The sequence below is a fragment of the Vombatus ursinus genome, unplaced genomic scaffold (assembly GCF_900497805.2).
Source record: "Vombatus ursinus unplaced genomic scaffold, bare-nosed wombat genome assembly UNPS02012082.1, whole genome shotgun sequence".
NCBI classification, from domain to species: Eukaryota; Metazoa; Chordata; class Mammalia; order Diprotodontia; family Vombatidae; genus Vombatus; species Vombatus ursinus.
The window spans coordinates 1,157,681-1,175,646 of NW_020951860.1; the positions used below are offsets into that span (position 1 = coordinate 1,157,681).

Here is a 17,966-nt window from a genome sequence, read left to right on the forward strand (position 1 = left end):
ACACACACACACACACACACACACACACACACACACACACACACACAGAAACTACAATGTAAATACCACCAGGAGCCTTTGACCTGCATTAGTTAGACTGATGTTTGCTATCAGGTAGGCAATCATCTAGTCCCTAGATCTGAGCCTGTGATAGCATTCATTCTGCTGTGAAGAACAGAAGCCTTCACTCACTCTTTCCGTGTTTTTAAGAGCAGAATTAAGGTGTGATTTTAATGTTTGGTTTTTGTTTTTGTTTTTGTTTTCAGCATAGTCATCCATGTATGCACCTAATAGAAATTACACTTTTTCAAGTAGCCCCAACTACACAGCACAATATAAGTCCTGTTGCACTGGTTTCTGCTTAAAGGAATTTGTGGACCAATATCTTCATTTCCAACTGTGTCCCACTGGGTGTTTCAAATACCCAAACAGGGAAAATGGCTGTGCATGTGGGAGCTATATACTGAGACATTGTGTGCTATCTATCTCTTTTGGCCACCAGCCACTTTTGGTGTTGTAATATTCCTATTTTGAAACTGGTGTGGATTTCATTATACATCACAGACAATAGTGCTGCTGTTTTGCAGGCTGCTATTGGGGATTCTCTAGCTGGGCTATCTCTTTTAGTTCTAAATGTCTCTAGTTAATCTTAAGAAATCCAATTCCTGATTATTTCTCTGCATAAATAAGACCTGCCCCATAATATCTCAAAGGAACATGCAGTTTGTTTATTTTTATAACATGAATTTTAAAAAATACATATACTGTTATGGTGAATTAAAGGCACATTTTAAAACTTTTTCTTTACAAATGGCCAGGTAGGTTGCAGAATAGAATGCCTTTTGTAAAATTCATAAAAGAATACAGTAATCTTTAACTATTTCACATAGCTTTCTTTTTATGCACAGTTGCAAACATTAGGTTTCCTTCTCTCTTAACTCTAAATTTTGTGTTACTCATAAAGGGGGAAGTGCACACATGTTAGTTGTAGAATGTCTGGATCCATTTGAACTTAAAGCCATTGGTGGGTTCAAAGAGGATAACAAACTATAGGATTTCTAATTTTATAAAAGTGGATGTTTCTGATAAATTGTATGTAAAAAAAATTTTTTTAATTGAATCATTTGAAAAACACTAGAGGAGCTTCCCCTCCATCCAAGGTCCATTGTTAATCCTTTGGTGAAGAGAATGATCATTGCTTTGATTACTTTCATGTGTAAATCTGATTTTTCATACTAAAATTGGTTTAAAGTAAGTTATCAATAATAGTTCACATTTCCATAGTGTTTTGCAAAGCCCTTTCACTCATATCCCTGTGAAACAGGTCAGTGCAAACATGTTTATCTCTTCTTTACAGATAAAGAAACTGAGAGTTACATGGCTATTAGGACATGGCACCAAGACCTCAGTCTCTTTACACTCACTTTACAATATTGTATCCCCAGTTACCTCTAACTGCTTTTTCCCTTTTCCAAGTCCACAGATGTCTGTAAGCTGTATCCAGTAGTGAGTCATTACATAGGAATTGGAGTTCTTACTTTTTTGTTGATTGAAGTCACTTGTCACAAGATGACTGTTGTCCTTACTTGAAATGTACTTTCCATATTTCCAGCCTCACATAAGCCTGAGTTGTGTGGCTGAAAACCTGGATTGTGCATAGTTCAGCTCAAGAAATGTTTATTGAGCACCTGTTTTGCACTACCTAAGGAAAAATAACCAGAGTGATTAGGACATCTCAGCCTTCACAAGTCTCTCCAGAGAGGAGAGACTGACATTTTCACAGGTAAATAAAATATAAAATCAAGTGTGACATTTGTTGTACCATAAGATGTAAAGATGGAAGAATTCTTATACATAACCTAATCCAACCTCCCCATTATTTTATAGTTAAAAACAGGTTACATGGTTTGTGCAAGGTCCACCCAATGTAGCAAGTGCAGAATTCCACACCTGGGTATGCTGATGCTTTTGTCTGCTCTGTTGCATTAGAAATGCAAAGAACAGGCTATGAAAGCTCATAAATTGTCATCATTGCTATATTTTTAAGAATTCTTGTTGTTAGTCAAAAGACTGAGGCTGAATCCCTGCTCACTTATGTATCACCTATGTGACCTTAGAAAGTCACTTAATCTCCCTGTGCCTTAGTTTCTCCATTTATAAAAGGAGAAAGGGTTAGACTAGAAGACCTCCTGAAGTCTTTTCCCACTCTATATTTATGAGCCTATTATCCTTTTCAATTTCTTAAATGAGTAAACCAAGCAAGATTTTTGAAAATATTTAACTCAGTGTTATTATTGAACACTAACACTAATCCAAAGGACTTGCATTGTTCTTTCTACTTATATTCTAACATAAAATGACCACACCACTCTATATGAGTAATGTACAATATATGTGAAGAGGACATGTAACTGAAACCTCTCAGGGCTCAAAGAGTAAAAACACAAGATACTGCCCATTATACAGTATAAACTATAAGTATTATGATATCAACTGACTAATACAGGGAACCTAGTTCAATCCAACAAATATTTATTAAGCATCTACTATGTGTGAGGCACTATGCTAAGGGCTATCAGTACAAAAACAAAATAGAAATATTCTACACCTCCAAGGAACTTATATTCTACTGGGGAAGGGGATACAACATAAATACTAGGGGGAATCAAGGACAGATTATTCTTGTTCTTTGTTTCCTTCCATTCTTCCTATAGTTTAAATCTTGATTATTTTCATTTACCTAGCAATTCAAAAGAAAAAGAAGATAAAGAAGCTGACATTCATATGAATTAATCCCTTTACTTATTTGCAATTCTAGAAAATTGTGAGTAAAGGCAATGCAGTTATAAATTCTAAAACTTCACTGGAATTAAAGATGGCTTCTGTGTCTCATTTCTATGAATAAAGTATCAATCATAGAGCTGGAAGGAACCTAGTAAGGACCATAGGGCCTTCAGGAAGGTAAAGCTCTAATAATTCAGGGTAGATGGCTAGCTGTCAGTGTTCTTCTTGAACAAACCAAAGGATAGAGATGCTATAACCTTCCTCAAGAGGTATGCTGTAAAATTATTTCTACACAACTGAAAGTCTCTTGCTTCAACTGAATTATACTTCTTGTTTCACTTTTTAAATAATAACACTCAGTAACCCTCTCATGAAATAAATAAATGAGTGAATGAATGAATGAGTGAATGGTTACCCCCTGGCTTTGCCATACTCCTTTGACACTAAATTTTGAATTAGATTGGAAAATGTGAAACAACTTCTGTTTTAGTCCCGTGTCTTTAGAGAAAAGCTAAAGATGATAATGTATGTAATGATTTGACAAATCATCATTACCACCTCGTTTATATGTTTTAAGGTTTTAAAATCATTTTCCTGACAACCATCCTGAGTTAACACAAGTATTAACTCTGTTTTACAAAAGAAAATAACAATTAATCAACATGCATATTAAATACTTAGTAATTGCTAGATACTATGCTAAGCATCAAAGATACCAAAGGCAGTTTAGGTGGCTTAGTGAATAGTGTTGGACTTGGATTCGAGTGCAAATGTGATCTCAGACATTTACTAGTTATGTGAGTCTGAGTAGGTCATTTAACTTAATTTCTGTCTGCCTTAGCTTCTTCCTTTGTAAAAAATAAAAGGGATAATAATAACACCTCCCTCCCCGGGTTGTTATAAAGATAAAATAATATTTGTAAAGCAGTTTGTAAAACTTAGTGTTGTATAAATGCTAGCTATTGCTATTACAACAAGGAAAAAGCAAAAGTATGTGTTACTATTTTTCCACTTAGATGTACATTCATGACTTGACAAATGTGGGAGTTCTGTTAGAAGGGGCAGAAGACCCTAATATCAAAAGCTCCAATCCCATAGTTGCAAATTCTCTAGTTTAGATCTATGGGTTGATTCTCAAGAATCATCCTGAAAACACAGGTAGCTTCAGTCACAAGCAGGGTAGAGGGGGGAACACAAGCTTTGCTCTCCGTATGCATGTGAATACTACTCTTTTCCTTATTTGAAGCCTTGAGATCACCTTAGGAGCCAAGAATCCTGATGAGCAAGTCCCTCTTTCTATGCTAGAGGCAGATCAACTTGGTGGCCCTTCCTTTTATAGCATGTATTATATATAGAGGACAGAATGACTACAGAATGTACTTTTTTCTGGCATAAGGCACTTGTCCAACCTCCTTTTGTTCTGAATGTAACCAGTAACATTCAGCAACCTAGTTATTAAAATTTTCTTGTGCATAAACATTAATATTGAAGTCAGATACTAAATGCGTTAAGCAAGTAAAAAATCAAACTGTTAAAAAATTTTGTTATTAATCTAATAGTAATAGGCCAAAGCAAAGACTTAGGATAGGAGAGAAATTACCTTTTTTATTGCTAACTTTTTCATTTATTTCCAGACCTCAACTCATTTCAAGGCATCTGGCCTAGAGAGCTCAATTGGCGAGAGAATAGCTCTTAGCCAAGAACAGTGACTTAAGCTGAGTATTAGCTAGTCAGCTTTGAATAAAGAAAAATGGTTTCATAACTGTGTACTTTATTTTGGATCTTAAGTTACCTGCCTTCCTGCATACCATTGATTTCCAGAACAACTCAATGAGTGTTAGGGGGGAATGTTTTCTGTGCAACCCATTGTTACGTCCAGAAGAATCCCTTAAATAAGTACAGTTGTCAGTTACATTGCTTTTATATATGAAGGACAGCACTTTTGAGATTGCAGTAGCACACAAATTTGTTGGGGTTTTTTTCCCCCCAAAGAGTAATGAACCTTGGTATGTTATGGGAATCATGAGACAAACTAATTTCCTATAACAGTATTACTTAGCAAGGTTTGGTAGGGAAATTGGAGGAGGCTTGTTTTCCATCAGGATCATAGGGTCTGTTCAAATTCCTGTAAACTAATGGTTCATACCAGTAAGTATCTGGCTGAATCCAGCCCCTTAACAACCAAGCAAGAAATGTGGAGATCTTAATTACTTTGTTTGTGTAATTTGACTTTGTCACTAATTCCATTAGCCCCTAGATTTCAAGGTCTGAATGTTCTCTTCTCTGAGGGGGAAAAAAAGGATTAAAGTAGTTAGGGTAAAATTCCTTTTAGTTTTTGCATAGCTGAGTGTATAATTCACCCTGCTCTTTTACAGAAACATTGAAGCTGATCTCTGATTAGATAAGGGGTTAAAGAGTAGGTGAATTGTTTGTACTGTCTCAGATCCATTGGAATAAGCTCCCACTTAAAGGAATAGACTATAAGTTGTATTCATGTTGTGGATGGTAGAGCAATTAACAATGCTTATTTAGAAGAAATCGTTCCATCTCTAGTTTTTGTTTTTAATTTTTATGTGTTAGAGGTAAAATATTTTTCTCTTATGATCCTTGTTGAGGTAGGAAGTAGATAATACTATAAAGCAAATATATATATATATATATATATATATATATATATATATAATATAGAGTACCTTTTTTCCTAAACCCTGTGCTGATGGACTAGGATGCCAACTTGTATAGGCTTTGTTTGGAGTTTCCCCTTATCTGTATAACATGTATTCAAATTTTTCCAGTAGTGGTAATGAACTCTTTTGAGTCATAATAACAGTTTTGGTTAAGTAAAAGAAAACGTATATGAGTGGCCTATCTGAGAGACAATTATTGTAGGTGCCTTTTAAAGGTATTTATTATAGAACTGAACATGGTTCATTTAGTAAATAAAAAATTATTAAAGTTGGAGATAACTACTACATATAAATTTCTAAAGTTGCTTCATAAAACCCATGTGGATTCTGAATTATTCTTAGTAAATCCAATTTTTAGAGGCAACTCTAAGACTATAAATTATAGAGCAAGTGCTGATCTGCATTGGTAGAGGAAGTTATCTCACTGGTAGTTTCTCATTCAGTGAAATCATTGATCTGGTTAAAAACAAACAAAAAATTCTCGATTTTACTTTGGAATCTGATAAGACCTTTATTCTATATTTCATTAAATAATGTCAGATAGGGATAGAGACTAGATTTGTGATGTAGGGAACTCCCAGGTAAAGAAACTCCCTTCCTTTTCTCTGTACAGATTATCACTTGCTCTTTAACATACAGTCTTCAAGAGTTACTTAGAACACTCAGAGGTGCCCAAAGTTGCTGACCGACTCTCAGTCTACTGCTCCAGGGTGCTCAATCTACTGCTTCAATGGTAAAGGGAAGAGAAGAAATTATAACATGCATGTGAAATGCACTTCATATGTCTGTTATAATTACTTCTTTCAATTTAATTTTAGCTAAGATATTATTTTCTACCGTACCAGATTTACTAATACTGTAAACACTCACCTCTTATTTGTACATGGTTGTTTGCCTGTTTCTCCCTGTTAGACTGTAAGTTCCTTGAGAGCAAGGAGATTGTCAAATTTCTTTGTATCTGCAGCACTTATTATAGTGTCTGGCACATTGCAGTCACTTACTAAATACTTATTGACTTGTCCAGTTTTTAAAAAATGGCTTGTGTTTTGCTTCATTGAATGTCTTCAAAGACTATTTTACTATTGTAGAATTTGCAGTAGAAAGGAGATTGATGCGTATGAGTTGGACTAGGACTGCAGAGGTCCTTCCTAACTCTGTTTGCCTTAGTTTTTTCATCTGTGAAATGGGGATAATATCACCTGCCTCCCAGGGTTGTTGTCAGAATCAAATGAGATTATATTTGTAAAATGGTTTTGTTTTTGTTTTTGTTTTTGTTTTTTTGCAAAAACGTTTGGCCTGGCACATAGTATGAGCTATATAAACGTCATCATTGTTACCGTTACTACCTTATATGTCCTATTTTACCACTAAATTCTGCCTTTTTTGTCTTTTCAGACTAAGTATTTAGTTAAATGAATTTCTAGTTTTATGTACTTACTAGCCATTGAGATAATTACCCTTATGAAGAGGGGGAGGATCCCATGGGTTAGGAGGTGGAGCTTTGATTAAATAAAAATCTCATTTTACCTGCCCTTGGGAACTCTTGTTGTTGGAGGAAGATCAGTGAAGCAGAGTAGTTTGTTTGTTGCTTAGCATGTAATACTGTTCTTGGGGCTAAAAGAGAACAATCGGATTCCAAAGCAGAGGAAACTGATGTCTGAGAGTTGGAGAAGCATGGCTAATGTTAAACAGGAAACTATGCTTCATTCCAACTTGGAAATCTGCCTTCCTTGTGCTGTGGGTTAATTTAGTTTATCTTAATACACCACTAACCCACTCATTGTCCACACATCCCCACCCTATTCCCTTCAGTAACTACAAGGTAACTTGTCTACTTAGTCTTTTCTGATGGATTTTACAAAGAGAGATTTTTGCTCGGTGTTGGTCATCTTTAATTCCCATTGCTGCTGCTGCTCTCAAAAGGATTGTGCAAATGAGGTGGGTAAAAGCTTGTTTGCAACCACTTGGGAATCTGCATAAAGTACTGTTTAATTTATTGGGTTTTACATGTTTATAAAATAAACTAATACAATTTGGTTAAACTTTAGTTTAAGTGACTTGATTCCCATTCCAAAACTGCTCATTGTTGTTTCTTGATAGGAAAATTCCTAGGGATAACTGGTAGACAAAAACAACAAAGTTAAGCAAATATTTGAAGTGGTTGTATTTTGTGTAGGGAGGGAGGGTTTCCTCTATTCTGAATGGTCAAGAAAAAGTGTTGTTTTTTTTTCCCATCAAGATATAGTTAAAACTGTTAGAATAACAAATATGAACCTGAGGCTTAGAATAAATGAGGCTGAAAATTCTAGGAATTGGAAGATTGAGCCATTGGAGATTATCCATTAGGAAGCACTTTTGTTTTTCTGCTTGGTCATTTTTCGTCTGCTTGAGATGCTCTGGCCAAAGGGCCCTAAGTACATGGGATGCAAAGCAAAGTGAGTCAGTTTTTATTCAAGTAAAGCAGTACGTGTAAATATGTTTATATTCATGTGTCAGCTCTTGATTTGTTTGCCTGCAAACCCCTGAGCATCTGAAACTGTTCAGATTTGTTCTGTGTAATGTTTAATGTATGTGACCCTTTCCTGAGAGAATCCAGAAATGGATAGATGAAAGAAGTAACCTAGTTGTCTTAAAATGTGAGATTTAACTCAATACATAAAATGGTATTCAGTACATTACTTTGATTAATGCAGAAAAATCTCAGTTGCTACCTGAGTTTTTGTACAAAAGAACATGGGTAAAGCAATTGCCCAAGCAGACCCTAAAGTATTTTAGAGTTGGCAATGATTTAGGGTGAGTAGCAAGGGTAGGGTTTAGAGGCAAGGAGGGTTGTAGCTAGGTGGCAGGGCCTTTTTACATAGTTTTGCTTTTGTTACGTGAAAGGTATTCTTGGGTTCTATTCTCTTTTATAAGACTGCTTGCATTTCTCTAAAAACAGATCTTCCTGTTGCCTGTACTGGCCTCTGGATAGAATAAAATGGGGTGGAGGAGGTTTTCTAGTTAGAGATATGTTGTCTTAATTTGTCATTAAGTTAGAAAATTGAAAACTATTAGTCAAAGTCCCTTTTCATTTAGAAGTAATTATTAGTAGATTTATGCAGACAATTTGCTCTTAAAAATTTAGCAAAGCCTGGTTGTATATCTAGAGTCAGAACCCTGTTTGGTATGATTAGTGCCTCTTCACTAACTAGATGTTAGTCCCTGCAGATTTGTGATTGTTTCAGTAGGATTTTATCAAATCATTTCCAATTTTGACAACTGTATATATAGGTCAGCTTTCCAATAGATGACATCAAATTCTTTCCATATTCTATTTGCATTTTTTCTAGTATCATGTTCTTCATTATACAGTCTGTGTATTTTTGCTGTTCAATAAATGTCTTTAAAGTAATTAGATCACTGTATTAAATATTTGGGTGGAATGGATTTCTTTAATATATGGTTATTTCTTTAATATATGCATTCTGGATTCTCTCAGGAAAAGGTCACATACATTAAGCATTACACAGGACAAATCTGAACAATTCCAGCTACTCAGGGGTTTGCAGGCAAACACATCAATGGATTTGAACATAAGTTGTGCTTTCTGTAATTTGCTATATAATCTTGAATATATTATACTGTTTGCCCATTTTTAAAGTTGAGGTGTTCTTAACCTTTTTTGAGAATAATAGGATTGAGAACGTATATATGTTCTTCTCTGCTTCAATATTTGAGTGGCACATGATTTTGTCAGGGTGGGTACTCTTCACCATTATAGACAATAACTCCTCTGTGACTTAGTATGTAGTTACTAGTAGTTGCCCTGATTAAAAAAATTCATCACACTAGGGCATCCAGGTGATAGGCTTTGCTGCCCTTACCTGACTGGTCCTTGGGTGACAGTTATAAAGTTGGACACCACACTAGTATGTGAAACTTTTCTATTAGTAGAACTACTGTGAGATTTTATGCTCTCATAAAACCTTTGCGAACCCAAGATCACCTCCATATCCCAACAAGGTGTTAATGGAGAACAGGTGTGTATATTGCGAACATTATATATTTTGCTGATGCCATGTAGATTGAGTGGCGACTTATGAATGACAAGTATCACTTGGGAATTAGTAACCTTGGGATTTTCATGGCTCTTTTCAACAGTGAGCCTTCACTTTTGTATAGCTGCTTTTGTGAACTCAAAAGATGACTTGTTGTTTAGGCCTTTCAGTTGTAACCTACTCTTCCTGACTCCATTTGGGTTTTCTTGGCATAGATACTAGAAGAGTTTGCCATTTCCTTCTCCAGTTTATTTTTCCGATGAGGAAATGGAGGCAAAGGGTCCCCCAGTCACACAGCTAGTAAGTGTTTGAGTCCCCATTTTAACTCAGGTTCTCCTGCTTCCAGGCCTGGTGCTCTATTGACTGTGCCACCTAGCTGTCCCAAAGATGGTTACCTAGGCTGGTAATTATGGCTGAGTGAAGGCAATTCCCTTTCTTGTGCAGTCTTCGTAGCTACTTTATATTGAGTTTGCTATACTTGGTTTCACTTTTTGGGTTGTCATTTATGCTACCTTAATATGTAGTTAAGGTTAATTTTTCTTTTGTATTTTGATAAATCAGAACTATGAATAGTTAAGAGCCCTTTAGGCAATAATTGGGACCTATCATTCAAAAAACAGTATAAAAAGTTTTGTTTTGTTTTGTTTTTGTTTTTAGGCAGTTGGGGTTAAGTGACTTGCCCAGGGTTACACAGCTAGTAAGTGTTAAGTGTTTGGTCTGAGGAATGATTTGAACTCAGGTCCTCCTGACTTCAGGGCCGGTGCTCTATCCACTGCGCCACCTAGCTGCTCCAACAATGTAAAAAGTGAACGATTTTACATTTTCCTGTACCCAGAAATTGTCTTTGAGATCAAAATGCAATTGTATATTAATTTTAATGTTTCTCAGAAGTTTTTAACTTTTAATAGTCCTTGGCTGCTGATAGTGGTATTTATTATGAATCTAATCCTATTCTATCTTTTTGAGGGAGGGCCTCCAATTTTTGAGTTCTTTTATGTTTCTCAAATGTCAAGATACCAATTTTAAGTGACCTTGAGTGTGCTGTCACATAGGCGTCCACATTCTGATGAGTGATATGCAGATGCAACATCCCCAACCACATTTTCTACAAATCCCCCCTTTTCCTTTTATCTATTCTTTGTTGCGCCTGCATCTTAATTCATTATGTCATAAGAAGATTCTAATTATGATAACATTATTTATTATAATTAGGGTTCACCTCAGTCTCTTCATCTAGTAGGACCCAACCCCCTTATACAAAGTATTATGCAACAGCCTACAGATATCAAGATAGAGACTGCCATTCCCTTCCTCTTGCCAAACCATGATTCTAACCATCCCGTTAATGAATTATCTATTCCAGAGTTCCCTGCCAATTCTTTAGCTAAAGTGGTTAGACCTTTCTATGCCTTAGTAATGGTTCCATCTGGGGCTGTGTTGTTGGGCAATATTTCATCAAGGGTTTGGGGGACTTGCAACAATATGGGAGAAGGGAGGGAGAAATTGATCAACACATTGACAAATCAAAAGGGGGCAGTCCCCTTAATACAGATACAGAGACCCAGAAGTAACAGTAAATTGTCCATTTAAGACTTAAGAAGTCTCCTTTCATACAGCTGTCTGGTGTTCTGGACATCATCCGATGAAGTTTTCTGGTCTAAGTGCTGTTCAAGCAGTGTCTAGCAGACTGTCTTCTTGTAGAGATCCTCATTCCTGTGTTCACTCTCCTACAAGATTGATCTTAACACAATTTTAAATTACCTTTTTGGCTTAGATGTGATTTTTAATCTAAACCAGATTGGAATTAAATTATCATGTGAAAATAAATAAATTGAGAAAGTTTTGACTGTCTAGGAAAGTAGAAATCCTCTGATCAAACTCAGTAAATCTTTAGATGCATAGATTTTGAGATTAGTTGTGTTGCAAGACTTAATTTTTTTTGTAACAGTTTTTTACTTCAATGAGATGCTGTCATGGTCAGAAAATGTCAGATCTCAAATTTGATGAAAAATTGAGTCAGTGATTGATAAGAATCAATTTAATGGGCATATATCTGACTTTGATACCAGTGTTTTGAAGTGCTTTTTCAATGTTAGATACACATTATGTAAATAAGTATTAGTTGCTCAATTTTAAATTTATTCTCACACCACAAACAAGTGAAGTCTAAATTATTTACATATCTATATCTATATCTCTATCTAGAGATATAGATATGTATATATATATATATATTACTTCTAAGCATATTCGTTTCCTATTCAAGACATTACATTATATAGCCAAGACATGATTTGGGCCATCATTCTACTTCAGTTATTAGGTAATATCATTTTAATGGAAGGCACCTTGTCTAGAGGCTAACTTCAGAGTCAAGAACACCTAAATTCGAGCCCTATCTCTGTTACATACTAGCTGTTTGACCATGGGGCAAATCACTTAATTTCTCAGATGACTTAAGTTTCTCTAAGACCATACAGACCACTTGCTAATTTGCATGAACAAGAGATTAATTTACAGATTAAATACAGATCTAGGCCCAAAAAATTAACTAACAGATTAACAATTAATTAATAACAATTAACTTACAGATCTGGAACCCCCAGAAGGATAATTTTAGTAAGGGGAAGAAGGTAGAAAAAAAGTAAAACACCACTCTCTTACCCCACCCCACCCCCAACCACCCCCACAGCACACATTATATTTACTTATTATTTTTGTTGTTCAGTTTGTTTCCTTTTGCAGGAAAAAAGGAAACCAAAAAAAAGAATAGCCAAAGAAGTTTAATAGTCACAAGCAACATTAAGAAATTAATAATATCTGGGGGTAGCTAGGTGGCATAGTGGAGGAGGACCTGAGTTCAAATCCAGCCTCAGACCAAACACTTGACACTTACTAGCTGTGTGACCCTGGGCAAGTCACTTAACCCCAATTGCCTAAAAACAAACAAACAAACAAACAAACAAAAAGAAATTAATAATATCTAGAATTAAGAGAGTTGATCAGTTCAGAGTACAGCAAGACTTTTAGACCACACTTGGCTTATTGTGTTCAGTTCTGCCAATAGCTTTTGGTTTTTTTTTTTAAGGGGCTAAAGAACATTCAGAGGAAGGAAACAAGAATGGTGAAGAACCCTTACATCAGTTCATGAGAATCAATAAAAAGAACTGAATATGTTTAGCCTGGAAAAAAGAAAATTCAGGGAAACATGATATGGTGTGTTCAAGTAGTTGTACCGACTCTCGTATGGAAGAGGGATTAGATTGTTCTACTTGGTCTCAGAGAGCAAGAAGAAACTGGATTATAGTACAATAGTGTATGATAAACCCAAAAGATCCCAACTACTGGGATAAGGACTCGTTATTCAACAAAAAACTGCTAGGGAAACTTGGAGACAGTTTGACCAAAATTCCGTGATATATACTGCAGTAACTTCCAAACGATAACAGAACCTAGATATAAAAGTTTACATTAAAAAAAATTAAAGAGGCAATAACTCTCACAAAATTGTATATGGGAAGAGTTTCTTAGCCATAGAGATAAAAATGGACAATCTTGATTAAATAATATTGAAAAGATTTTGCACAAACATCAGTACAATTTATATTAGGAAGGAAAAGTTAATTGGAATAATCTTTGCTCTAAGTTTCTCTGATAAAAGCCCAATTTGAATATATAAGAACAAGAACCATTCCCCTATAAATAGTGAAAGGATGTGAACACACGCATGCACACACAAACTATCAGCAACCATATGAAAAAATTCTCCAAATAATTAATAAGAGAAATGTAAATTAAAACAACTCCTCCCCATATGCAATTTGGTAAAAATATGGAGGGGAGGGGAAAAAAAATAACAATTGCTGGAATGGGTGAACAGGCATAATGGATCATTAATGAAACTGTGAATTTATCCAAAAGAAAAAAGTCATTCCTTGACATATACTCCCAAAATGCCTTTTTTTTTTTTAAAGGGAAAGTAGTCATATACGCTACAGCTAGGTGGCACAGTTTATGGAAAACTCATCTTTGTGAGCTCAGATGTGACCTCAGATACTAGCTGTGTGACCCTGGGCAAGTCACTTCCTCCTGTTTGTCTAAGTTCCTCATCTGTAAATTGATCTGGAAAAGGAAATGGCAGACCACTCCTGTATCTTTGATAAGAAAACCCCACACAAGAGTCATGAAGAGTCAGACATGACTGAATAACAAAAAGTCATTTGTACTAAAATGCAGCAGCACCTTTTGTTGAAGCAAAGAGCTGGCAACAAAGAGGGGAACATGTGAACAAATTATGTTCTGGGAATGTAATGAATATTATTCTGTCATAGAATAGAGAAGCCTGTGAAGAATTGCATGAAATAAACAGGACCACGTAACATTATAAAGAAAAACAACTTTGAAAGACTTATGAGTTTAATCGATTCAGTGAACAGTCATGATTCCAGAAGACCAAAAATGAAGGATGTTTCCTACCTTTAACAGAGGGAAATAACATTTTAAGATACTGTTCAATGTGTGGATTTTTTTTTTTGCTTGACTATGCTTTCTTGTTAAGGGTGGGTTGTCATGATGTCAGAAGAAGAAAAAAAAACAGTAATTCACAAAACAATGAAATTCAGAAGGGGACATAAGAAAAATAGTTTTGTAACAAACATGTAGAATTTATTATATTTTTAAAATACAAACATACAGAATGGAGATCTTTATGTATGGAAATGTTTGTGTTTATTTGTCAAGTTCAGAATAATTAAAATTCTGAATATCAGGAAAAAAAATTTTAATAGGTTAGATGTACCCTTGCTGCATATGATATGTTGTAGAAAGGATTCTTGTTCATGTGTGGGTTGGATCAAATGACTTTCTGACATCCCTTCCTACTCTGAGTCTAAATTCTACATTCATTGTTGTTTTAATCATTTCAGACTTGTTCACTCTTTGTGACCCTATTTAGGGTTTTCTTGACAGAGATGCTGGAGTGGTTTGCCACTTCTCCAGCTCATTTTACAGATGAGAAAACTGAGGCAAGCAGGGTTAAGTGACTTGCCCAGGGTCACACAGCTAGTAAGTGTCTGTGGCCAGATTTGAACTCAAGTCCTCCTGACTCCAGGCATGCCACTTTATTGACTGCACCACTTAGTTGCCATTACATTCATTATTGAAAGACTTTTATTGCCATTTTATTGCACATTGATTGCCACCACTGATTTGTGGTATCCTTAGATCACTATTTTCAGATAACTAGATGGTTTTTCTCTTAAAACAGACTAAACAATGTACCCCTTTCAGGTTTGTAGTTTACCCACACTAAATATTTTTTATTCTTCAGTTGTCATTTTGAACCTAAATCCTTTAGCCTGCTATGCGTTACTAAGTATTGTAATAGAATCCTCTTACCATGTCTGCAAAATTGAACATGTAACTTCATGCCTATGTATAGGTTAGCTGTTCAAAATTAAGTTCTCTGGTGACTAATGTGCTAGCAAACAAGGATTGTACAAAAGCTTTTCCAGCCAATAAAATCTTTGTACTCTTCTCCCCAGTTACTTCCTTTACCGAAAGCACAAAAGATATTGTTAATACAACTAGTCTTGAATTCTTACATAGTCACATAGAGAGGATAGTTCCTCATCATTAATGGCAAGAGCCACATGGCGGTAGGTGACTCTGCTATCTAATTCTCCATGATTGTTTTCTAGGGAGTAGCTGGAGTTGCAGCTATCTAGCTCTGAACCTGCATGGCTTAACTCCTGCAGGCATATCATAAGAAAGCCAGGAAGGTACAGTTTGTGTTCTCCCCTTCCAGCACCATAATTTGCTTCTGAAGTAGATTTTTCTAAAGAAGGCAAGATATAGGGTTTTAGGAAGAAACCAAAACCAGCTAAGCGTATTTGCATGAAAAAACAAACTGATAATATTTGAAAAGTTATGTTTTGGTTCTCTACCATGCTCTCTGAATTTGACTCTATTCATGTTCATATGTATTTCAGGGGGTGAAGCCAGCCAGCTTTGACAAAGTAGCAATTCCTGAAGTAAAGGAAATTATTGAAGGATGCATACGCCAAAACAAAGATGAAAGGTAAGTGATTTGCTTTGAGACGTAGGTATTTGTATCATATAGACAAAGCACAAAAAAATGTTTTGAGCATAATAATGCCTAACTTCAAAAAAGCATATTTCACATCATTCACCTGCTAGCAAAGACAAATTTCTCATTAATATTTTGGGTTCGTTATTGAGTAACTTAGTAAATTATTGGTCCTGCTTGTTGTAATGCAAATTGACATAAAATTCTATGGTATACCACAGGCTAAATTATACCACCTGCCAACGTCCTTTTTCCCTTTTCTCCCACCGTTTTGTCCCTACCCTCAACCATATAGTATACTTTGGAGATAAAGCAAAAGTGGATTTCATCTCCTCAAAATAAATATACAGAGGGGTTCTATTTGTTAAGTTCAAGACTAAATATTTTATAATATTTTAAATTTCACTCAAATGCTAAATTCTGATGGGTAAAATAACCTTTTGGCTCTTTAAACTGAAATTTACAGGTCTTGAATCATTGCTGCCACTGTGCCAGAACAGAAAGGAACAAAACATCCAGTTTCCTTTCATTTGGGGGCGGGGGGGGATGGACTCTGCCTAAGGCTTAGGAGGAGATCTAGCTTAGTCACTTGTACTAACTGAAGACTTTTCTCAGAGGAGTGGCAAATAGATCTGCCATATGACTGACTCATCACCATTTGGGGTCTGGCTAAGATCCAATGTCTGTTTTTGAGTCAGTTAAATTATTTGTGTGTTGATCTTGTTCAGCCTAAGTCTGACGGTGGTTCAGACATGACAAATTAAATTTAAATTTAAATTTTTATCTTTTTCTTTAAAAACAACACCTTTTTTTTTTGTTTTTGTATCACTAAACTTCTAGTATCCCTCTCCTTCCCATTCTCATAAAGACATCCTATGTAGAATTTTTTTTTTTTTTTAAGAAAAGAGGAATGAGGCAAAAGGGAATCAACAAAACTGATCAATAAATCAAAAAAAGTCTAAATTCATAAGCAGTGTTCCACACCTAGTGGTTATATGGCCCTGCCCCTGCCACTCCTCACCTCTGTCAAGGAGTAGGCTTGTCTTCTCATACCTCTTTTTTGGATCCATGCCTGTTCCTTGTAATTGTGAATATTCACTTTGGATTGTTTTATGGTGGTTCATTTACATTGTTATAGCCATTATGTAATAATGTTTATCTTTTTCATAAAGATTGAGGGAATCTGATATGATATAGAGAAATTAATATCTTCACTTTACCATTCTCATATTGTAAGAGCTTTTAACATCAAGACTTTACAAACTACGAAGAAATTTTTAAAGTTAGGTGCCAGTTTTAAAAAGAGCTTCTTATAGGTGGAACAGAGCTATAAGAAGAATGGATTCTTTAATTTAAGAATGTTTTTATTCATTCCAAACTGATAAATATGTTAATAACATATGAAATAAAATGTTAATAAAATTGTGATGTTGGAATATATAGAACATTTTTTTGAGGCCAGGGTTTATAGGTTTTATTCAACAGTAATATTTTGTGTATTATAACTGATATGAAATGTTAATTGAACTAAATATATGTAGGAGGCAGCCAAGTGGCACAGATGGATAGAGTTCTGGACCTGGAGTCAAGAAAAACTGAGTTCAAATCCAGCCTCAGACACTTACTGTCTATGTGATTTTGGGCAAGTCACTTAACCTCTCTGCGCCCTAGTTTCTTCATTTATAGAATGGAGATGATAATAACTACTTCACAGAGTTGTTATGAGGATTAAATGAGATATTTGTAAAGTGCTTTGCAAACCTTAAAGCACTATTTAAATGCTAGATATAAATATAGAATGTACATATGTAGCTATTATTGATTATATAGTAATTGAAGTTGAATTATCATTTCTTACAGTTTTAGAGTGAATCACATTTTACAAGTCAAAAAAAGCCCCATATTAGTAAATTGGAGAAAATTTAAGAGAAGTTATTTTAGTAAAATGTAAGATTCTTTGAGAGCAAATCTGTCATTTTATGTTTGTATCGTCAGTGCCTAATAGTTCCTTTAACATAATGGGTACTTAATGTTTATTGATTTATGTTGGAAACGGATGAATTACTATGTTTGGTAGAAAGAATAAAGGATTCTGTCACATTGAGAGATTGTTTTACTTTTAATGCTTTTATTCCCTTCCTTTTCTCTAGATATGCTATCAAAGACCTTTTGAACCATGCCTTCTTCCAGGAGGAAACAGGGGTACGAGTAGAACTAGCTGAAGAAGATGATGGTGAAAAGATAGCCATTAAGCTATGGTTACGAATTGAAGATATTAAGAAGTTGAAGGGGAAGTACAAGGACAATGAAGCTATTGAGTTTTCCTTTGATTTGGAGAGAGATGTCCCAGAAGATGTAGCTCAAGAAATG

General features: G+C 35.1%; 1 protein-coding gene across 9 annotated transcripts in view; it reads left to right on the plus strand.

Annotated features, from left to right (window-relative positions):
* Window positions 1-17,966, plus strand: part of WNK1 (WNK lysine deficient protein kinase 1) — a 160,698-nt gene that overhangs the window by 92,420 nt on the left and 50,312 nt on the right. For 7 of the 9 annotated variants that reach the window (XM_027857300.1, XM_027857291.1, XM_027857293.1 and 4 more), the window contains exons 5-6: window positions 15,499-15,587; window positions 17,747-17,966. In XM_027857300.1, coding sequence (XP_027713101.1) covers window positions 15,499-15,587; window positions 17,747-17,966 — 309 coding nt within the window. Of the gene's footprint in view, window positions 1-7,233; window positions 7,410-15,082; window positions 15,166-15,498; window positions 15,588-17,746 lie in introns of those variants that run through there. The other 2 variants (XM_027857298.1, XM_027857299.1) reach the window with 2 other exon arrangements.